Source organism: Pseudophryne corroboree, chromosome 6 (assembly GCF_028390025.1).
Source record: "Pseudophryne corroboree isolate aPseCor3 chromosome 6, aPseCor3.hap2, whole genome shotgun sequence".
Taxonomy (NCBI): Eukaryota; Metazoa; Chordata; class Amphibia; order Anura; family Myobatrachidae; genus Pseudophryne; species Pseudophryne corroboree.
Window position 1 is genome coordinate 437,531,203 of NC_086449.1, and position 24,657 is coordinate 437,555,859.

The 24,657-nt window shown below is 41.7% G+C and overlaps 1 protein-coding gene across 3 annotated transcripts in view; it reads left to right on the plus strand.

The window, feature by feature from the left end:
- SLC2A13 (solute carrier family 2 member 13) overlaps positions 1 to 24,657 on the plus strand; it is a 440,469-nt gene that overhangs the window by 374,602 nt on the left and 41,210 nt on the right. For all 3 annotated transcript variants that reach the window (XM_063927084.1, XM_063927085.1, XM_063927086.1), the window contains exons 5-6: positions 14,501 to 14,664; positions 22,315 to 22,435. In XM_063927084.1, the coding sequence (XP_063783154.1) occupies positions 14,501 to 14,664; positions 22,315 to 22,435 (285 nt within the window). The remainder of the gene's footprint in view (positions 1 to 14,500; positions 14,665 to 22,314; positions 22,436 to 24,657) is intronic.

The window sequence follows — 24,657 nt, forward strand, 5'->3', positions numbered from 1 at the left end:
CCCATGGATACACAATTACTTTTTTATTATATACATTTAAGATTTTTCTGGCAGATTATCGCTATAAAATATCAAGGCTGAACTAGGGGACAGATGAGACCACAGTTCACATCTCATTTAAAGTTAGGAGCAAATCCAGCAAGGGGTGCAGATTTGCATTTAGAAGAACCATGGGGGGTCATTCCGAGTTGTTCGTTCGGTAAAAATCTTCGCATCGCAGCGATTTTCCGCGTAATGCGCATGCGCAATGTCCGCACTGCAACTGCGCCAAGTAAATTTGCTATGCAGTTAGGATTTTTACTCACGGCTTTTTCTTCGTTCTGGCGATCGTAATGTGATTGACAGGAAATGGGTGTTACTGGTTGACAGGAAATGGGTGTTACTGGGCGGAAACAGGCCGTTTTATGGGCGTGTGGGGAAAAACGCTACCGTTTCCGGAAAAAACGCAGGAGTGGCCGGAGAAACGGGGGAGTGTCTGGGCGAACGCTGGGTGTGTTTGTGACGTCAAACCAGGAACGACAAGCACTGAAATGATCGCAGATGCCGAGTAAGTCTGGAGCTACTCAGAAACTGCTACGAGGTGTGTAATCGCAATATTGCGAATACATCGTTCGCAATTTTAAGATGCTAAGATTCACTCCCAGTAGGCGGCGGCTTAGCATGAGCAAATCCGCTTGCGAGCGAACAACTCGGAATGACCCCCATGGTACAATACTGGAGTGGATTTTTGTATCTTACAAAGAAAACATTGCATGCTTTTGAATATAGGACCCCTAAATTGGATATATTTTTTTTTAATACTGCATTTTACAATTGAACTAGGATGTGCAGTCCACCCAACTGTAAGGGGGGAATTAAATTCCATGTGGTGTGTTTCACACTATAGATGACATAAAGTAGTGGCCACACTGCAGGTTTCCCGCACACTGAAATGGGGTGTGGGGGAAAACTTCCAATACTGGTTGACACGATACCCCATCTATTTATATTCCTATTAAATCTGTCCACTTATTTCAAATTTGCCGCTTCCCGATTGAACCGCTATAGCATCGCACCACTTACTAGCATCTGAGATGTAGCTAGCTGTATTTCATTTAAAGCTAAATGTATTTTTTTATATTCATAGTTTCTGTATTGTTTTGTGTTCATACTGTTGAGTACCTTTAGTTCTACAGAGCACTATATAAATAAAAATATTTTTTAATCAGCTTCTTGGCGAACATGACCTGTACATCTGGCGATTACAACATATGGATGAAAGGGACCACAAACACTCCATATTTTTTTTCCTTTCTGTACCCTGGTAAAACATTTCTAATGATTGAAATGTAATCAGAATGTTTTTTTTTTTTTTCATACTGCATACATACAGTATGTTCTTCAATGCCCCACACCTTTCCTGATGACACATACAGATGCAAAACTATTATAAGGGATAATAATATATTACCAGAGAGCGCTTTATCCAAATATATTGAATTTATTACATATATATCACAATAAAATATAAAATAAACACATGTACACATAAAATTATAATTGAAGTTAAAAAATCCTCCCTGCTGCAGCTGATTAAATTTAACCGGTTATTTATATTATATCCAAATAGAAGTACTTATTGTAACCATATTTTCAGTGAAAAGTCCCGAACAGTATATAGTCCTTATTAGGAACAATTTGTGGATGCTTGCTGTTTAATTCCAGCTATAGGATTTTTTCCCACATGCTCATGGAGATCTCCTTATATGTCAGATAGAAGCCGGCTTTCTACTCCCGTTAATTAATGCCGCTGAGTGGCCAGGTGCGTGGGATACTTATGCTTTAGTATCTGTTTAACGGACTTTTTTCGTCCTACTCTCACTGTGCTAGATAGGGCCACATTTGCAAAATTGTCCACTTTACTCACAGCCAGGAGTGGATCCGTTTGATCTCCGTGGACGGCCCCCGTTGTCGAACACAGCCACAGTGGAGAGAGGCACCTTCCTGGATTACGGGATACCTGGAGAATCTCTAGAGACGATTAGCATCCATACATGGACAATAACACCAAGAGGGTATTATTCAGCCGGAATCCGCTGGTAGCAGGAAGGACATCCGTATAGAATAAGCCCCAGTCCTTACGCGTTTCTCCGCAATTGTCAGTGTGCGGTTTCGTCAGAGGATGACACAGGGCTGTCCAGCATGCTATTTAAATATCGGTGGACCAATCACATTAAGGATTACCTACATTGGCACACCTGAATAATCATTGATTCAATCACACATGTGTAAAATAAAATTCCAGTCACATAACAACCCATATACTACCAACTTTACAGTATAAATACATAGGATAGATTTATTATATCATATCTTTATAATGCTATACATTCATAGGTCATAAAGTGCTTTCTAAACAATAAAACTCTTTATATTATCTAATTAGCAAAAGACAAAGGTTGATGGCACTCATTCACTAATTGCAAATGGAAACAACAAGTCTACACAGAATCTATATTTCCTATGCAGACTACTCTAGCTAAGCGGTCTAATGCCTTGTGTTAACAAACACAAGGTCCCAAGTTCGAATCCAAGGTGTTCCTACATGTATCATTGATTTTCTATTTTTTTATTTTTATTATTATTATTTATTTTTTATTTCTTTCAATATTGTTGTTATTTCTATTGAACCATTATATACTCCCATAAATTACAGCAAATGCGTAATTCTAACCAGTATATAGAAACAGAAATGGGAAGAAAAGAGAAAATGTATCAATACAACAACAGAGCAATTTTATACAATTTTGTTTATTTATTTATTTATATAGGGGACCATAATCAATAAAAATGAATCCCAATCAAAAAACGCACCCCTTATTTTAATGTACTTTTCAGAGTACACTTAGTACTACACAAGAGACAAAATTGACAGGTTAATAACAAACTCAACAACCTAATAATAGGTCTATTTATGAGATGTTGTGCGTGGTCCCACCGTTTACCAGATAGGTATAAACATATATATATATAAATATAATCAAACATATAGGGAATGAGATAACAGGAAGAAAAAAGGGGGGGGGGGGAATAGAAATGGAGAGATGCATGACCAGGAAAAACTGACAGCAAATATTTCAACTGGCACCTTGAAATCATCTGATATTATTAATCTCCATATTCTCATTTAGACCCTCGGGCATCAAGGTGCCCAGATTAAAAATCCAGAATGCTTCTCTTGTGCATAATTTATTGAACCTGTCGCCGCCTCTCGGAGTGGGGGCCACAGATTCAATGCCTTGTACCTTTAGTGAGTCCACATTACCATCATGATGATGAGTAACGTGTCTTGACACACTATGGTAAAGATTCCTCTTAAGGACATTTCGTCTATGTTCCAAAAACCTGATATTAAGACTCCTAACTGTCCTCCCCACATATTGTTTCCCACATATACAACTTATCAGGTAAATGACGTACGTCTGTTGACAGTTAATAAAGGTCTCAATTGCAAATTCCATTCCCATTGTTGCTGATTTAAAGGAAATACTTCTATGCATTATAAATTTACAAGTGATGCAATTGGTCTTACCACATCTAAAACAGCCTATGCTTTGATTAAGCCAGGTTTTTTTGACCAATGATTGTGTACTAGCTTGAAGGGATATTTACTAAGCTGTGGCGCTTGCATTTAGTATTTTTGCCTTAAGTCTCATACACCATACCACCAACAAGCAGCTGTTTTGAAATGCACCGCTTTATTATGTAGGCCTCATAGATTTAGTGCTGTTTACTAAGTAAATAGGGGTATAGAAGACTAGCTTTGTTAAAACGGTAGTTGTGTTTTTATTCAACTTACAGTAAAATGAACAACCTCACCATAAAATGCCCTTAAAGTTAACAGAACTCTTAATGTTATAGTAATATGCTTTGGAGTAATAATTCATGAATGCTCAGAAGATTCCCTGACACATTTTTATCTTAAAATCAATCATTTAATTAAATGCTAACCCAGATTAATGCATTTTATACTGTCAAATCACTTCAGATAACAGTCAGTTTGATGCCCCTTTTTTCATTTCCCAGATGGGTGAAATAATTTTATTTTTATGTGCTTATCCATGCAGATGTATGCGTCACATCTGTTAGCATGAATTCCATGTGGTGATCAGAATAAAAAAGAAAGGGAGAAAAGCTACTGCATGATAGAAGCTGTAAGATGATGCACTTTTTATATTTAAGATCTATTTGCTTGTTTTCTTGATGCTTCAGTGGCCATCTTAAAAGCATGATAGGCAGCTAAATCTATGCTTGCCGTTATTTCCTGACTCCAGTGCAGAATCTTCCCTGGGCCCTTGTTCCAAAGGCTGCATCATCCAGTAGGGATGATGTACAGGTAGATGGAGAATTACATGATGGGCCATCTGTAATTGGGTTGCAGAATTATTTGGGCTGATGGTAACGTTTAGTCTGGAGATACTCTGTCCTTAAGGTTCATTAAATCTGTGTGCAAGTGATTCACTCACTCATAAAGTAAGTATTCAAATTTAGTCTGATTAGATACACATAGTTGTCTAACTTCTATCCAGGATTTAAACAATCGTGCATTCAGTTCTGCTACAGAATATCAACTGCTTAATAGCCATAGGGTAGAACTGAATGGGACTTGGGTTTAGTAATCATATCTTGGTAGGACCCAGATGTACTTTGTGATTGCAGTCAAGTACCCCAAATGTAGTGGCTACTTTGTGTGGAAAAATGTTTCCTATCTCTTGAGAATACAGATGGAAATTGTATTGGTATTTTTTTATATGAAACAGGATTTATATAGTATTCTTTTTATTAAAGTGAACATGAAGTAAAATGGATGGTAGCCCCGGTATCCCCTTGGCAAATTTACATTTAAGTTTATCGTGGTGATTAATCAGTTTCCGCCATTATAAATCTTTTCTGTTGATGCTGTGTTGTGCTGATTAGGGTCCAAGGAGAAAAGCAGTCATTTATTATTCTGCTTAATAGAACCTTTTCCAAAATCAGCTCTGCATGGTGACTTCTAATATTATTATTTTATACAGCATCACCAATTAAATAGCACTGTACAGAGAGAATATTTGTAATAAGTATGAACCAGCCCCTCAGGAGCCTACCACACACTAGGGTACACTTGCTTTTTCTTTTAAGTAATAACTACGCATGACTCATACATGCCAATTTATAATGTATCTGTGGAGAGAGGTTATAGTTTCTTTAAAAAAACAAACTTCACTGTCTTAGCAAATGGCAAAATTGACCCATCATTGCCCAATTAGAAGTCATTGTACAGATGTAATTTGCTATACAAAGAGCTATACTGTGCATTTTTTACTGGTTTTTGTTTAGGTCACCGCTCCCTTATGGATCTTTGTGTCCATCATCTCTAAACATTGTCAGTATTAGATTTTTCTTACCCAATCATTATATCCTTGGCATGTGTTCAGCATGTTAAAATGTAGCTCTTCCTAAGTGCCCATATTTTTGATTAATATAGCCTTGGACTATGCAGCCTCAGGATTTCTTCTTGCCCTACCTCTAGTCAGGGGGACCACTCCTGCGTTAGAGTATCTATATTTGAGAGAAGGTCATATAGCTATAACCGTAGGGCGGAAATGATTAGTCTGTATAATGAATTCCTCTATGAATCAATGGCCAGTCACCTATGCATGTTGGCTAAGGTTTGTCCTTTCAAGTTTTTACCTTTAGCATCTATATATACAGACTTCTAGCTCTGACTATAATAGATATAGCTGATTCTATGAACCGCCTCCACGTACTGGAGCTGCCAGTTCTGGAGGTGAGAGCAAGACAGCTGATGTGAAAAGAACTCACAATGTACCTTCACTTAATAATGTCTGTTTCTTTATATTTAGAGTTTTGCAGAGATGTTTACAAGGTTTTATTGGCAAACACATTTGACTGCCCACCTCTCTTGCCATTATACCTCATTCACTTACACACAATTGGTGAATTTTACTGGCTTTAAAGCTCAAATTACTCCTTGATACAATGTGCTACCTGGTTTACAATTTGCATATGGGATTAGTGGTTTGTCCCAATTGATTGAGAGCTACATATTTAAAAACTATTTACTAGCAATTACTGTGCTATAAATCTTGCTGCATCTACTATAAAAAATATCTCTGACAATACTTGATGTACTGGCCTGTTATAAAGACCACAGCCAAGAAATCTGTTGCTAGCTAATGCTTGATCAAACTACTGAACAAGGTTCAACTGACATGCTAGTTTCTGGAATTGAAGCCGGAGTTCAAGTATTGTAATTGACTGGTAGGTTGTTGTACATATTTAAAATGGTTTATTCTATTTATAAAGACACATCCATACTAATTTCCTCTTAAATGTGATACAGTAAGTATTTTCTGTGGTTCATTTCAATGAAAATATAAAAAAAATGTTGGGTTCTTTTTGCTTTTATTTTAAATTGCAGTAGATTGGTTTCATTACTCTACTTACAGTTTAGAAATATAGATGATAGACTGTAGTGGTATAACATTGAGCAATCAGTGTTTAAAAATGTAATGCTAATATTTGTTTCACTGATCAACTAATGAGTGGTATTGCTGAGAACTTTCATATGAGCTGTGAAGAGGTATCTGTCTAGTAAACAGCCTGGAAGCTGCCATCTGCTGTTATGTTTCCTTTCAAAGATTGTTGGCATGTACACATTGCGCAGGCATGCCCTTACTTGGTATGCATTTCTGACTGAATGTCATGGTATTTAGACACATTATTATATTTTACAATATTCTTCTTCACATTTTATGATTTGGTGGTCTCAATATTAAGTGGAATCAACTGGGAAATGTAATGACTTGCCTATAGTTCACCTGGGTCAGGTTTAGTACACTTATTTTTCTCTCTCCGTACAACCCACAAGGGACCTCTGCTCATTAAGCGAAAATAGACTTGCTTGGCTAGGTCTGCCATGTTTTGGTTTATAATGTATCTACTTTGGCACTTTTTTTTGGAACTGGAAGACTATTTTCTTGTGTAATTATGAACAATGATGTTTAACAGTTAGTCACCTTCTGACACAGATATTAATAGAATGGTTGTAATAGTAAAGTTACATATCTTGAGGCAGATTAACACTTAAGATGAGATGTATTTGTTTTTATTAAATCAAGAGTGTCTGACTGCTGTAAGTGTCAGTGATGGTCTGTTCCAGTGAACTTCTACTCCCAAGGTTTGTGTAGTGTAAATGGTATACTTCTTATCAATGCAAATCATAGCTGCTTGCCTGGACATTGTGGCCCCTTTAAAGTGGCCTTTGTCTGCCTTGGACAGGTGCATCTTTGAGAGCTCTGATCCTTCTGTGAATTTGAGTTAACAGTCTCTTGTCTCATCAGCTTGACATCACCCTACTTGGCTGTTGCCTCTCTCCTCAGATCTGCCTGATCACATTCTCTTCTGTTGGACATATGTGCCACTCATCTTGTTTGAGATGCTGGTAGGTGATCCAAGGTGATGTTTTTTACTGAGTTCTTGTGAGTTGGAGGAGAGCAACCCATTTTGTAATATCTTTCTGGGACTAGGCATCTCTAATATCCCTTGTTTGTATCCCTAATAACATATTCTTCACCCGCCATATTGTCTTTCCCTTCCTACACCCAAATCCCTTTCTCTCATATTTTTTCTCTACCCCTCTTTAGCTTTGGATGATATCCTTTTCTTTCTATGGCACTGTAGTGTGTTAATATTTTTATACACGTAGTATTTATTATATATTACTCCACATTATAATCAGCTATATCCCAAAACATAAATTATAAAATACACATAGATTAAACACACGTGAAATCAATATTGCAGTTGGTAATAGTGTGAATGGTTAGTTATAAAAGTCCTTTTCCAAATGGACCACACTTTAAATCACTGTCCACTAGTAGATATAATAAATCACTGGTGAATGGATTAATTATTGTAGAAATTCTTAATGTTGATCCAGTAAATAGCCATGATCAGCTTTTATCCAATCAATAGTCTTTTTCTCAGTCAGCGGTAAATAAAAAGCCTTATCCACTTAGTCCTATGTATAATTAAGTGTTAGTGGGTATATTGGCCTGGTGAGGAATGTAGGTGTTGCTGTAGCACCACTTTGCCAGGAGTTGAATCGTCCCCAAAAGGTGTGTGTAACTAATGTCAGGGGCAGCAGCCCTATTAATGTCACTCACAGTCTTGGTATGGACTCTCGAGGCGGAGCTAATGAGCCCCACCCCCAGAGTGACATCGGCGGGATTTTGCTGTGCACTAATCAGGTCTCCCTGCAAAGTGGTGCTGCAGCGACATCTGCATACCTCACCTGGCCAATATACCCACTAACACACTAATATATATATATATATATATATATATAGAGAGAGAGAGAGTGAGAGACTAAGCAGATAAGGCTTTTTATTTACCGCAAATTGTCTATAAATGGAGAAAGTTCAGCACTGTTGCTACTCTCCCTAGGAGTGGGCGTCCTGTAAAGACTGCAAGAGCACAGCGCAGAAAACTAGAGTGTCAGCTAAAGACTTACAGAACACACAACACTATGTGTGGAGAGAAAAAGGCACAGCACACCAACATCAAAACCTCGTCTCAACTGTGAAGTATGGTGGAGGGGGCATCATGGTTTGGGGCTGCTTTGCTGCCTCAGGGCCTGGACAGATTGCTATCATCGACGGAAAAATGAATTCCTAAGTTTATCAAGACATTTTGCAGGAGAACTTAAGGCCACCAATTGAAGCTCAACAGAAGATGGGTGATGCAACAGGACAATGACCCAAAGCACAGAAGTAGATCAACAACAGAATGGCGTCAACAGAAGAAAATATGCCTTCTGGAGTGGCCCAGTCAGTCCTGACCTCAACCCGATTGAGATGCTGTGGCCTGCCCTCAAGAGAGCGATTCACACCAGACAACCCAATAATATTGCTGAACTGAAACAGTTTTGTAAAGAGGAATGGTACAAAATTCCCCCTGACCGTTGTGCAGGTCTGATATGCAACTATAGGAAACGTTTGGTTGAGGTTATTGCTGCCAAAGGAGGGTCAACCAGCTATTAAATCCAAGGGTTCACATACTTTGTCCACCCTGCACTGTGAATGTTTACATAGTGTGTTCAATAAAAACATAAGAACATATAATTGTTTGTGTGGTATTAGTTTCATCAGACTGTGTTTGTCTATTGTTGTGACTTTAATGAAGATCAGAACACATTTTATGACCAATTTATGCACAAATCCAGGAAATTCCAAAGGGTTCACATACTTTTTCTTGCAACTGTATTTAGAAATAACTAACCCTCTCTTTCCAAACCTAGACTTTCTCCGGCAATGTCCACAGGTTATCCACTGGATAACATTGGGATATGATGGGGCGACAGCGGATTGGCACCAAACGATCACAAGCTTTCAGGCCTCCCAGAATGCACTGGGCTCGTCCATATAATCTCGCCCACTGACTCAGTCAAATCAGTTTTTGTTTGGTGCGGCAGGAGCCGGATCATGATCACAGGGCTGCTGTGTTTGGCAGCCCTAAGCTTTATTTGATTTATTTTTATAGTCTTACCTTTTTTTTTTTTTTTTGAGTGAACTTTCCTAACAGCGTCTTACACGCATATTGGAAAGAGTCGCTCCAACAACTCCCCGCCGGGTCGCAACAACGCTTACCCACGGTACAAGTGCTGTCTCGACAGGCGTCTGTGTCGGATGTTACTAGCAGGTCCAGCAGACGTTACCAGGCTGTGGCCGGAGCACGGGGAGAAGGTAAGGCATTGGTTCCGCTTAGAGGGGGAACACTGACACAGCCGTACTGATTTGGGAGGAGACTACCAAACATTAGCTGGCGCTCCACCACCACGGGTGCTCTAGCGCTAGGCTTTAGGGATCAGAAGGTGCCAGGATTAGTTTGAGGCTGCGATCCCTAGAGTTGATGCCAGCAGTGGGGAGTCAGACGCTCTCCTGGTCGCCTCTCCCCCCAGTTCATGACCAGTTTCCGAGCGTCTCCCGCCATGAACTGATTGCCTCACTTCCGTCTCAGACGCTACCACGAGGAAACTCGGTCGCAGCATGGTGCTGCGTCTGTATACGCTAAAGTTTGACCGCTAAGAGACTGTGTCGCAGACAGAGCGTCTGCATGCACTAACGTTCACTGAGCGTCTGTGTCCAATAAAAGTACCGGAGCAGCAATGTACACTAGTAGCGTCTGGATCCACTCAGCGGTTTGCTAACGTATTGATCGATCCTGGAAGTGTGGTGAGTCTCCCTGTATCCCACTCTACAGAGTAAAGGTTATACAGCACTAAAATTCTATCTACCTTTTTGTAGTATGAATAGTTAACTTTAGTGCCAATTGCATATGAGTTTATGTAGAATAGTGTGGTTTCTTCGCATTGCGTCTGAATACTTTAAAGATCTGTATAGAACAGAACCAGTAATATGTACTCCTACATGCTTTGAGATGTGTTCATAGTTCATAATCTGCTCATATGATGTGTGTGTATATATATATATATATATATATGTATAATATGTGACTGACTGCTAGTGTGATGCTGACTTAATAATAATAAATGATTGTCGGTTGATACTTCTGATCCTTAATGCAGGTGCATGGGAAGGGTCACACATACTGTATCACTTTAGAGAAAGGTAGTACACTGTGTAAGTGCTGAGTATTTATCATATCTAAGGGCAGCAATGTTGTTGTTTGGTTAAAACCGTATTATCCTATATGATTACAGGATGGTTATGTGTAAAAATTATTTGCTGTTTAGCATAATACATTCCTGATTATATCAGGTATAGATAGACCCATTGAGGGCGATGTTTGCACAGACCTTGTACAGTTTAGCTGAAATGTTAATCAGACATTATTCCTGGGATATCTTTGCCTCTCATGATGCTCAATTCGGGCATAGGGTCCCCACCACTAAAAATTGCTTTGGGAAATCCCAATGTTATCTTGTGGATAACCTGTGGACCCTGCCGGAAAAATATACGTTATGGAAAGAACTTACCGTTGATAACGGTATTTCTCCTAAGTCCACAGGTATCCACAGGGATCCCACCCTGACGCACCTGATTTGAGAATCTGTATACTCACTAAACTCTTGCATGGAAGAGTGTGCATGTGGGTTTTTCGCCTGAATAGGGTTCTACATAATGCTCCTGCCTATATGCTTTGGAAACAACTGATTTGACTGAGTCAGTGGGCGGGATTATATGGACGAGCTCATATCCCAATGTTATCCTGTGGATACCTGTGGACTTAGGAGAAATACCGTTATCAACGGTAAGTTCTACCATAACGTATATATCTCCTATTAATGTTAGTTACGGATTGAGCTATTTTCAGAGTTTTTTGTATTGTTTATATTTCACATACTTTTTCTTGCAACTGTATATGGATTTTCAGACCAAAGAATCTATTCTTTCCTCCTACCATAGAATACCCTCCTTAGTTCATCAAGGGCCACAAGCCCTTGATTTTTCTGGACTTTTCGGCTGTGGTCTTGCAAAAGTGGAGGGAGTTCTCAGGGTTGTGCCGATTTCTTTTTCAAAATAATAATTGTTTGGCCCTTTACCCAGCTCATCTCCGAGTTATGGAACAGGGCAAATCCACTTTATACTACACCCCTGAAGAGGCCAAAATGTTTGGTTGTTTGTTTGTTTTTTTGACTCGTAGATTAAAATCTTGTTCTCCTGGATTTCCAGATAGTACTACTATACTAGGATTTAGATATCTATGTGGGATGCGGTCAAGATGCCGCCGGCTGGAATCCCGGCGGTCGAAATACCGACGCCGGAATCCCGACCGCCACAATCCCGACATATTCTCCCTCCGTGGGTGTCCACGACACCCATAGAGGGAGAATATAATAGTGTGCCGAGCGTAGCGAGGCACCGTGCCCGCAGCGTGGCGAGCGAAGCGAGCCCGCAAGGGGCTGCGTTCCGCTCACCACCCCTGTCGGGATTGTGTGGTCGGGATTCCGGCGTCGGTATTTCGACCGCCGGGATTCCGACCGGCGGCATTTAGTACTGATCCCATCTATGTTTCATTCGGAATTATACATGTGGTTTTTTGTTGTTGTTGTTTTTTTTAAATTTAAAATGGCGGACCTCTCTGCTTACCGGGATACTCCCTATTGTTAACTACTCTTGGTTCATTATAATGATTTTCATCATGTGTGCGAAGATTAAGTACTTATTTACTACTCACCTTCTATTGAGGTGTAAGTTTATTGAAAATTGTTTATTTCTGTTAACTATGCCATGTGTTGCCATTTCCCGGCGATACCTGCCTGATTGATATTTAGGGAAGAAAAAAAAAAAAAAATTGCTATATGAAGAACCACTATACATATTTTATTTATTTACATAACATTAGGTTGTTATTATTACTACTTTACCCCTTCTGCCGCTGAGGGATGTGGGTGGCTTGTTTTTCCTTGCCTTTTAGCCTGACTGGTTTCCCATCATTCCCGAGGGGGAGGGTCGCCATGTCATGTGGGAGTCCTACCCTATCACCTGATCCCATTTTTGTTTAATGTAACTTATTGCCCTGCAATGTGGATGGACTAAACTCACCCATTAAGAGGAAGAAAGTAGTAACTTATCCTTAAAATTTTTGTCCCAATTTCATTGTTCTTTCAGGAAATGCATTGTGTTGATTGTGACTCCTCTATTCTTCAGGCCATCTGGATTGGGATTTGTCCCAATCAATTATGATCTAAATCCAGATGTGTAGCCATACTTTTTTTTTAATGTAACTTGCCATATGTTATAGTTTATCAATATAGTTGTCAAGGCTTGATATATCCTTTTGGAAGTGGATTTCTATTGAGGCCGCTATTGGATGGTTAACATCTATGCATCTAATGGTGAATTATGACCCTTCTCTGATGCCATAAACATTTGATGTAATACGAACATATCCGATCGCTTTTTTACAAGCCCATAAATTGGCATTAGCCATTAGATTACCCTTTTCTCCAACTGCTTCCCATTAAACAGGTTGATTCACGTTGTTACACTTTTTAATAGAAGACTTGGAGCACTCTGTGGTTAATGCTTGGATGATGAAGTGGCTTGTACACTTTCTTTTTATACCTCACCTTACATTATTCTGGTATTTAGGGTTAATTGTAGAATGTTGGAGGCAACCTCCTATACCGAGCTGTTCCTAAATGTTTTTTCATCAAACCTGTGTCACCTCCCCGTAGATGTGTGTAAATGTGCCTTTCTTCCTCTTCAACTTGCTCAAAAAAATACTGATTTATTCCACTGTATATGGGAATGCCCCCTTGTCTGCTCAAAATTAAGAGAAATGGAGAAATCTGTTTGGTGACTTGTTTTCCGTTCACCCATAAATGAACAATGTTACAAATGTTCCCTAAAGACCGCATATGACCAGAGGTGGTAGGATATTATTGTTGCTTATCAGGGCTGCAGCCAAATAAAACATCCTTTAAAGCTGAATACACCCCAAGAAAAATAATTTTTGACATTTTTTATTGGTATGAATTAATGCCTTGTTTCATAAAAAAAAAAAAAAAAAATTATACTTTGATGTGTGAATGCATTATAGATGCTCTTCTATTTTTTTGGTCCCAGCTTTAAAACTTCGAGATAACCACTAGGTTTACCCTCTGGTTTTTAGAAGGGGACCATGCCCATTACAGTTTAATTCTTGGTAGGATGGTGTTCTGGTGGTATGATTTTAAGATACCGGCTGTCGGAATCCTGACACCCGTCAAAATGTAGATGCCGAAATCCCAACAGGTTCAGGAGACTGATGCTGGAATCCCGTCAGTCGGCGTCCCAACAGTAAGTATTTGGTAGGGGGGGGGGGGGGGGTTGAGGTTTAGGTGCATCCCATGGAGGTTGGAGTTAGGCACCAGCGGAGGGAGATTAGGCACTGAGGTGGGAAGGGTTAGGCTGCGAGGAAGAGGGGTTAGGTTTAGGCATCACAGGGGAAGGTTAGGGTTAGGCTTTGGTAAGGAAGGGTTAGTGTGTAGGGTAGAGGGGTGGTCATACTTGCCTGGTCCCATTAGCATTTTACACTTCGGGATTCCGGCGTCTGTATTGTAACCGCCAGCATCCCGTCTGTTGGTCATTCATACTGATCCGTTTCTTGGTCTGGCTCTGTTTCATTGATTATTTTTCTTCAATGTTGCTTTCTGAGTTTATATAGTGTATAGCTTCATTGTCAAATCAATTGGCATGAACTAGTTCTTTACCTCTGATTTTTTTGCATTTTAATATGCTTTATCCAATTGTTTTATAGGCTCTTATTACGCAGTATTTATTGTGATGCTTTTCAATGCACTTTGTAATTTTGAATTCTGGTGTCCTTTTTGCAGTGCTACAGGATACTAAACACTAAATGGAGGTGTCTTTTATGGAGATGACATTCAGTTACCATGTAGTAATTAACTGCTAAGCCCCTTTCTTTCTTTCTTTTTTATGTGTTTCAGGTACTACAGCGCCACAATTTTACAGATGTCTGGTGTGGATGATGACCGGTTGGCTATTTGGCTTTCTGCTATCACAGCATTTACGAACTTTAGTTTTACCCTTGTTGGTGTTTGGCTAGTAGAAAAAGTTGGAAGAAGGAAACTCACACTTGGAAGTCTCACAGGTACTTGTATTACAGTGATATTTTATGTGATGTTCTGGAATACTTTGGTTATAAAACGTGTAATAAAGATAGGATTTTAATTACCTACAGGTAAATCCTTTTCTCGTAGTCTGTAGGGGATACTGGGAATCCATTTAGTACCATGGGGTATAGATGGGTCCACTAGGAGCCTTGGTCACTTTAAGAATTTGATAGTGTGCGCTGGCTCCTCACTCTATGCCCCTCCTACCAGACTCAGTCTAGGAAACTGTGCCAGAGGAGACGGACATACTTTGAGAGAAGGATAGATAAGGAAAGGGGTGAGATTACGAACCAGCACACACAGAAAAATAGGAAAGCCATGCTAACCAACTTGAAACATGAACAGCAACAGCTGAACAAACCAAAATACTTAACTAAGTAACAGTGCAGGAAGAACAAAGCACCGGACGGGGTGCCCAGTATCCCCTATGGACTACGAGAAAAGGATTTACCGGTAGGTAATTAAAATCCTATTTTCTCTTACGTCCTAGAGGATACTGGGAATCCATTTAGTACCATGGGGAAGTACCAAACCTCCCAAACCGGGTGGGAGAGTGCTGAGGTTCCTGCATTACTGATTGACCAAACTGAAGGTCCTCAGAGGCCACAGTATCGAACTTGTAAAACTTTGCAAACGTGTTCGAACCTTACCAAGTAGCTGCTCGGCAGATCTGTAAAACCAAGACACCCCGGGCAGCCGCCCAATAAGAACCTACCGACCTAGTAGAGTGGGCCTATACAGATTTTAGAACTGGCAATCATGCCGTTGAATAAGCATGCTGGATAGTGAGCCTGATCCAGCGTGCAATAGACTGCTTTGAAGCAGGACACCCAATTTTATTGGGAACATAGAGAACAAACAGCAAGTCGGATTTCTTGTGACGAGCTGTCCTCTTTACATACACCTTCAAAGCCCTCACAACATCCAAAGACTTTGAAGTAGTAGAGGTGTCCGTAACAGCCGGAACCACAATAGGTTGGTTGATGTGAAATGCGGACACCACCTTAGGAAGGAATTGCTGACGAGTTCTGAGTTCAGCTCTGTCCTCATGGATAATTAAGTAGGGACTCTTGTGAGACAATGCCCCTAGCTCCGACACACGTCTTGCTGAAGCCAAGGCCAATAGTGTGATACTTTACGTCAACCTCCTGTAACGGTTCAAACCAATCCGAATGGAGGAACTGCAGCACCAAATTGAGATCCCAGAGTGCCGTGGGAGGCACAAAGGGAGGCTGGATGTGCAGAACACCTTTCAAGAACATCTGGACCTCAGGGAGAGAAGCCAAATGTTTCTTAAAGTAAATAGACAAGGCCGAAATCTGGACTTTAAGTGAGCATAGGCGTAGGCCCACATCCACTCCCGACTGCAGAAAAAGCAGGAGACGTCCCAGATGAAATTCCACCGCAGAATATTGTCTGCCCTCACACCAAGAGAACATACTTCCATATACGGTGGTAATGTTTAGACGTTACCCCCTTCCTGGCTTGGATCATAGTTTGGATGAACTTGTGAGTAATCCCTTTCCTGGCTAGAATCAGCCATTCAACCTCCATGCCGTTAAACGTAGCCACGGTACGTCTTGATAGACGAACAGGCACTGTTGCAGAAGATCTTCGTGAAGAGGTAGTGGCCACGGATCTTCGATCAGCATCCCGAGAAGATCCGCGGACCAAGCCCTTCGAAGCCACTCCAGAGCAATGAAGATTGCTTGAACCTTTTCCCTTTTTATTCTCTTTAGCATTCTTGGGATAAGAGGAAGTAGAGGAAACTCGTACACCAGCTGGTAGACCCACGGAGTTGTCAGAAAGTCTACTGCCACTGCTTGTGGGTCTCTCGACCTGGAACAATACCGCTTGAGCTTCTTGTTGAGTCGAGAGGCCATCATGTTGGTCTGTGGATATCCCCACCGACCTATCAATCACCGGAACACCTCAGGGTTGAGGCCCCACTTCCCTGGGTGCAGGTCGTGTCTGCTAAGGAAGCCGACAACGCCACGGCATATTTTTCCACCCAGAGGAGAATTCTTGACACCTCTAACATTGCTGCTCTACTTTTTGTTCCGCCCCGTCAGTTTATGTACGTTACCGCCGTTACATTGTCCGACTGGACTTGAATGGCCTGATTCCAAAGTAGCGATGAGGCCTGCAGAAGGGCGTTGCAGATTGACTTGAGTATCAAGATGTTTATTGGAAGGATGACTTCCCGACTTGACCATCTTCCTTGGAACTGCACCCCCTGGGTGACTGCTCACCAACCTCTGAGGATTGCATCTGTGTTTAGTAGAAGACCATTCTGAATCCCGAACCTCCGACCCTCGACGAGGTGAGAAGTCTGTAGCCACCACAAAAGGGAGATTCTGGCTCTTGGCGACAGACAAATCCTCTGGTGCATGTGAAGATGAAATCCGGACCATTTGTCCATCAGATCCAGCTGGAAGGGCCTTGCATGAAACCTTCCGTATTGAAGCGCCTCGAAAGAGGCCACCATTTTCCTCATAAGGCGAATGCACAGATGCACCGAGATCCGGGTTGGCTTCAGGACAGACCGAACCATCGACTGGATTACCGTAGCCTTCTCCATGGGAAGGAACACTCTCTCTGAGGCTCTGGGTCTGGTATCATTCCTAGTAAAGGAAGCCTCTGCGTCGGTTCCAGGTGAGATTTTCGTAAGTTCAGAATCCACCCGTGATCCAGGAGTAGTCTGGTTGAGCGGCCAATGCTGTCCAACAACTGCTCCCTGGACGGTGCCTTTATTAAAAGATCATCCAGGTACGGAATTATGTTCACTCCTTGTTTGTGGAGTAGAAACAACATCTCTGCCATCACCTTGGTGAACAATCTTGGTGCCGTGGAGAGACCAAATGGCAGGGCCTGGAACTGGTAGTGACAGTCCTGCAGTGCAAACCTTAGATAAGCCTGATGAGGCGGCCAGATCGCAGTGTGAAGGTATGCATCCTTGATATCCAGAGACACTAGGAATTTCCCCTCCTCCAGACCTGAGATCACCGCTCTGAGACTCCATCTTGAATTTGGACACTCGTAAGTACGGGTTCAACGACTTGAGGTTCAAAATCGGTCTTACCGAACCGTCCGGTTTCGGTACTACAAACAACTTGGAATAATATCTCTTGTTTTGCAGATGCAGTGGAACTGGAACAATGACATGAGTCTGTACCAGTTTTGAATGGCGTCCTGTAAGGTTATACTTGCTTCTTGTGAAACTGGTAAGCCTGATTTGAAGAATCTGTGAGGTGGAAGATCCTGGAACTCCAGTCTGTAGCCCTGATAAATAAGATCTATGACCCAGGGATCCTGGCACGAACCTGTCCAGATGTGACTGAAAATTTTTAGTCGGGCTGCCACCTGCCAGTTTTCCAGGCTTCGCTGTCCACCGTCATGCTGAAGGCTCTGAGGAAGCAGAACTGGAGCTCTGTTCCTGTGAACCGGCAGTTGTTGGTTTTTGTGGTTTACCTCTAGCGCCTGTGGTGGATGTGGAAGAACCTCTGGTTTTGCCCTTAAACTTGGCAGTCCGAAAGGACTGTAGATTAGGTCCTGAGTAGGCCTTCCTGGCTTGGGGAGCTGCAGAAGGAAGATCTATTCATCTCCAAATTAGGCCTCTCCTGTGAAGGATAGTCCTTTCACGCCTTTCCTGGAGTCTGCGTCAGCAGTCCACTGGTGTAGTCATAAGCCTCTGCATGCTGACACTGCCATAGCAGTGCTGCGTGCATTAAGCAAGCCTATTTCTGTTAAGACTTCCACCATAAAATTTGCGGAGTCCTGTATATGTTGCAGGAGTAAAATAATCTCCCCCAAGGCAAGGTACCTAACCTCTCAAGTAGGTTACCCGACCATTTGGCGATGGCCTTAGTAATCCACCCACATGCTATAGTGGGTCTCTGGGCCATACCAGCAGCTGTATACAGAGATTTGAGTGTATTCTCAATTCTACGAGCAGCCATGTCTTTTAGGGAGGCTGCACCCGGAACAGGCAATACAATTTTTCGTGACAGCCTGGATATTGATGCATCCACTATCGGTGGATTTTCCCATTTTTTCCTATCCTCCGGAGTAAAAGGAAAATATGATACTAACCTTTTAGGGATTTGAAATTTCCTATCTGGATTAACCCACGGTTCTTCAAACAGGGTATTTAGTTCCTTTGACACAGGAAAAGTGGCAGAGGATTTCTTTTTTATATTAAAATAACATTCCTCAGTCACCTCTGTTACCCTATCAGGGATATGCAGAACTTCTCTGATAGCTTCTATGAGAGCCTCTATTCCCTGTGACAGAATAGCATCCTCCACCACTGAGTCCACCTCCCCCTCCTTCATGTCCGACCCTTCATCATCAGAGTTAGACTGCAGGATATGGGCCAAAGGACGTTTTTGCGGACAAATGGCAAGGGACTGAGATGCTGGTTTGAGTACTGAACCTCTTTTCATAAACTCAGTCATCAATTGTCTTTTAGTATTGTTTATCTTTCTCATTGCTGGACAATTTTGTAGACATTTTTGAAATCATTCCCTTAATGGATTCCAGCCAAGCTGGCTCTGCCCCTCTAGCCTGGGAGGGTACACTGCAATGAACCGCCTGGAGAAGAGGAACAATGTGCCTTACATGAAACACACTTTGTCTGACATACTGCGACAGTGGCAGAGCACACACACACACACACACACACACACACACACACACACACACTCTCTAACAGGTTAAATGCACAATCAACCCACAAAGAGCCCTTCCAGGGAGACACAGAGATAGTATGGAGCCAGCACACAGCACCATTACTGCTAATGCCAAGCTTAGCCGGGTCACAGACCAAGTACCCAGATTGGGGACTTAGTACACTAGTTAAGCGCTCCCCCTTCTGCTATGACCCCCTGGTACCGCTAAGGGTAATCTGGAGTCACTCCAGAGGAGCTGCGCGCCCCTGTCGGTCAGCGTCTGTGACCATTGCAGAGGGAAAATGGCGCTGGTAAGCTGCTGGATCCGCTCATAGTGAAGCCCCGCCCCTTCAATGGCGCACGGTCTTCCCGCACATTTTTATACTGGCTGAGATCATTTTAGTGCCTAAAATGGAGTCAGCCCCCTTTTAAGTCCGGTACTGTGTACACAAACAGTGTACTTAGACTCAGTTCGCTCCCTCAGCCGCCCCATGTAGAAGCCGTGCGTCTCCGTACCCTCAAGCCGCCATAATGGCCGGCGACCTGCTAACCGGGACGCCGGCTTAGTACTCGCCACTCTTCTATCTTCTGGCTCTGTCACGCGTGACGGTGTGCTGCTGGAATATAAGCTCACCATGGTGGGCCTTGCGAATAGTTCCCTCAGGAGCTAGTGTCCTGTCAGCGGGGAACAGGACCATTAAACCTTCAATAGGTTGGGACGCTCCCCCTCCTAAATCCCACGAAGCAGGCAGGCTGGTGCCATCCAGTACTGCCTGAAAATAACAAACATAAAATAAATGCAGAAAACTCATCTGGAGCTTCCAGCGATGTGACCGGCTCCTCCAGGCACATTTTCTAAACTGAGTCTGGTAGGAGGGGCATAGAGGGAGGAGCCAGCGCACACTATCAAATTTTTAAAGTGCCCAAGGCTCCTAGTGGACCCGTCTATACCCCATGGTACTAAATGGATTCTCAGTATCCCTAAGAACGTAAGAGAAAGGTCTATATTACTAGGATTTCCATAATAATGCAACTCACTCACCTGCTGAAGTTGCTACAGCCATTTCTACACCTCAAAACAACCTCCACCTTAGACCGAACTGCATTCTTTGCACACTTCGTTCTGTTAGCAACAATGGTGGTCATTCCGAGTTGTTCGCTCGCAAGCTGCTTTTAGCAGCTTTGCACACGCTAAGCCGCCGCCTACTGGGAGTGAATCTTAGCATAGTAAAATTGCGAACGAAAGATTAGCAGAATTGCGAATAGACACTTCTTAGCAGTTTCTGAGTAGCTCCAGACTTACTCGGCAACTGCGATCAGTTCAGTCAGTTTCGTTCCTGGTTTGACGTCACAAACACTCCCAGCGTTCGCCCAGACACTCCCCCGTTTCTTCAGACACTCCCGCGTTTTTCCCAGAAACGGCAGCGTTTTTTCACACACACCCATAAAACGGCCAGTTTCCGCCCAGAAACACCCACTTCCTGTCAATCACATTACGATCACCAGAACGAAGAAAAAAACCTCGTAATGCCGTGAGTAAAATACCTAACTGCATAGCAAATTTACTTGGCGCAGTCGCAGTGCGAACATTGCGCATGCGCAATTAGTGGAAAATCGCTGCGATGCGAAGAAAATTACCGAGCGAACAACTCGGAATGAGGGCCAGTGACAGGCCTGCCCTGGTCCGTGTACCTGGTTATGCACTGTTTTACCCCTAGTTTTCTAATCATCATACCCTTTTTCAAAAAATAAATGTAGGTTTTGAATTTGTTGTCTGTTTTATACTCCCAAATCGAATTTTTTTAGGCAGTTTTTGCATCTGCCAATAGTGGTCAACAAGTAGAGACCATGCAGACTTTTGGGACCCACTCGTGGCAGATCTCTCAGGGGTAGATCCAAGTAACCAGTGCAGAAGGTGTTATGTGGTGATTTGTATCATTATGACACTGCCCTCATGACATAATTGCTGCAAATCTCTGCATCTTCTCGGGGGTGGGTGCTTCCTTATCAAATTGGGCAGGATCCAGAAAAGGTTCCCAGCTCTACCAGTAATCAAGAACTCCTTAAAATTAGCAACTCCCACAGAAAGTTTGAAACTTGTAGAAAGTATTAGTGACACTAATGTAGCTTAAGATAATCAAGGCATGTGACACTGTATGTGTTAGACGTGTGTACACGTGGTGTTGCTTTCCATACACTTTTAAAAGGTTCCTATACAGTAGATATTAGAAAGGTCCCATGCGAAAGGCAAACTAATGCTGGAGACCACAGTCTCAATGGGGACTGCAGTCTGGGATAATTTATCAAACTTTGAAGGCATATCTTCTCAGAGCTTGTTCATGATAAGGAATGCCATATGAAGATGGATTTAGCAGTTTGTTACTATGGGGAGTGCATCGCCGAAGATGGATCTTGTCTTTCTGCAGGCTCCATGCTCCTCCCCTACTACCTGACATCGCCACACATGCGCAGTGAGAAAACCAGTCAGAACCCATTAAGTAAAATGATTGTGAAAGCTGTCACTTCACTTAGTAATCTTCGCCTGGGACAAGGTTATATCAGAACCGTTGTCCCAGCAAGAGTTTCTTCAGAAATCACCACGTTAAATAATTTCTTACTGCTGTTATATGCAGCAATACAAAGTAATACGTTCCAGTCCCCCCACTTCCACCAATAATATATATACTCTTAAGTCTGTCAGTTAGAGTTGTTATTCGCAGTGGCACATTGAATTTACTGTGGTAAATTGTTAATATGGGTGTTTTAGTGTCCCCTCATTTATTTTCTTCCCTTGAGAATTTAGTTTACATTGGAACCCCCACAAAATAAATAGTATTTATTTTAGCATGAAATGGTTAACCTTTTTAATATAGTTTAATTTTAATGTTAACAAATAATGTAATATACTGTACTCAGTTTACTCCATATCAATAGTTACTGGAAATGTTCCTATCATAGGTACAACTGTGGCCCTAATTGTACTTGCTTTGGGCTTTTTGCTATCTGCTCAAGTCTCACCACCAGTGACGTTCACACCAACTGATCCTTCAAGTCAGAATTCCACTTGTGCAAAATATAGGTGAGTGTTTAGTGTATACATATTTATATTTGCTTCACTTTTATCGTTGTATGTTGAATAACACTTTGTAGGGTTTTATCACTGTCTTGAGACGATAGCATTAAGACCTGTATGACAGTGTCCAGAGGGGACCATAAACCTCTGACTGTGCATGTGAAAATCTGGAAACCATGGCCAGGCCTGCAAGAAGTAGGCAGAAGTTTGACAGTGGGGGATATTCAATTGTTTGAAAAGTCAGTTGGGTGTCTGTTTTTTCCTATCTAATAGACAGAAATAAACAGACACCCAACCAACTTTTCAAACCATTGAATTCCCCCCTTTGTGTTGCAGACTAGCTGCCCTGCTAGATAGGGGTCAAGAAGGCAAATAGCACCCTGAGCAAGGTCTAGGTTGGTTTTGTTTTCATTTTGTTTGCTGACAGTAAAAGCCCCATTTATTTATTTATTGAACCTGATAAGCTGTGTGTTTACCCTTATTCAATCACCTAAACACTGCACCACTAGATACTCTACGGAGCGAAATACCTCAGACTGTCACTATGTGTATATATAGATGTGTCCTTATATATCCTCGCTGCAGTCATGCAAACAGACCCTCTTGGCACTCCATGTCCCATGAGAATCTTCTTGCATCAAGTATCTTTTTTTGTCAAAAATGTATCCTATCCACAATGCACGATAAGACTGTGCTGATAAATTTGATATGACACTTGTATATATGTGTGCAACTGAGTCTCTGAATCTGTATACAAGGTGCTACAATGTAGCAGCCGCTGATTTTTTCCAATACAAATTCTGTTCTTATAGGGCTAAATGAGGGCTAAATGTAAAAATACTAATATGGCACATGTAAGAAAAAAAAGCTGCTACACATAGATATAACGCGGTGCACATATCATAAATTTGACACAAATTCTGTTCTGCTCCATATACAGACTCAGTCACACAAAATTGTCCTATGAAATGAATCAGCACAGTCTTGTGCATCCTAGCCACATTGCATTGCTACTAATACGCATTTAAAAAAAAAAAAAAAAAGACGCCCAACATTAAAGTTGCACGGGACCTGGCGGCTCACTAACACCATGCATATCGCACTGCATTGAGGCTAAATTATGAGGGCACATCTATGTGTGTATACAGATGTGTTCTTTTACATTTTTGATTGTACTGCAGCATGTGCTGTAAAAAAGGGGCCCGTCGGCGGGCACGTACAGTCATACTCACAATCCCATAGGATACACGTAAATTGTCGTGCTGCAGTGCGCTGCAAGCAACATTGTAAGTGGATATGTGTGTATGTGTGTATATATATATATATATATATATATATATGTGTGTGTATGTATATATATATATATATATATATATCTCTATAAAATATAAATTCATGCATACATCAGGCACTCTGCAAAATACTTCTTATAGTACCCGGGTGCCCTCGTATAGGGGACAACACCCCCAAGATATAGTTTAAAAAAAAACAGCGGCACTCCGTGATGGCAGTGAAAAAAGTTGTGCTTTTAATCAACGTTTCTGGGTGTTACCCCCTTTATCAGGATAACCACACATCACAATGAAAACAAATTTATACATTACCAACAGTGTCCCCGTCCATGGAGCTTCCAACTCGCCACCGAGGGGGAGGCTCCACGGACGGGGACACTGTTGGTTGGTAATGTAGAAATTTGTTTTCATTGTGATATGTGGTTATCCTGATGAAGACATTTTTCATTGCCATCCCGGAGTGCTGCTGTTTTTTGGAGACATATATACAGTATGTGTGTGTGTGTGTGTGTGTGTGTATGTATATATATATATATATATATATATATATATATATATATATGCAATGAAAAGGACACCATCACTTGGAGTCTTGAAAAAATAAAAATAAAGTTGTAAGATCCTACCTTACAAGGGAGAAGCCCGCCAGATTGCACCAGGTGCCGTCGCTTCCAGTGGACTCCAGAGAAGTTTCTGGCATCCCCGGGCGATGTCACAGGATTGGGTTGGGTTGCCAAAGCAATGTGTTGCGCTGCCTGTCATGTGTGCCCCGGTACTGTAGAAAAATAAAAAGTGCGTACAACAGTCCAAAAACCTTGTTCCAAATAAATGAGCTTAAAGACAGTCACCAATAAAAGAAGGTAAAGGGCCTATTATAAGCATAAATACTGTGGGTAAATTGCACAAACAGATACACCGATAAAGTGTTACACAATA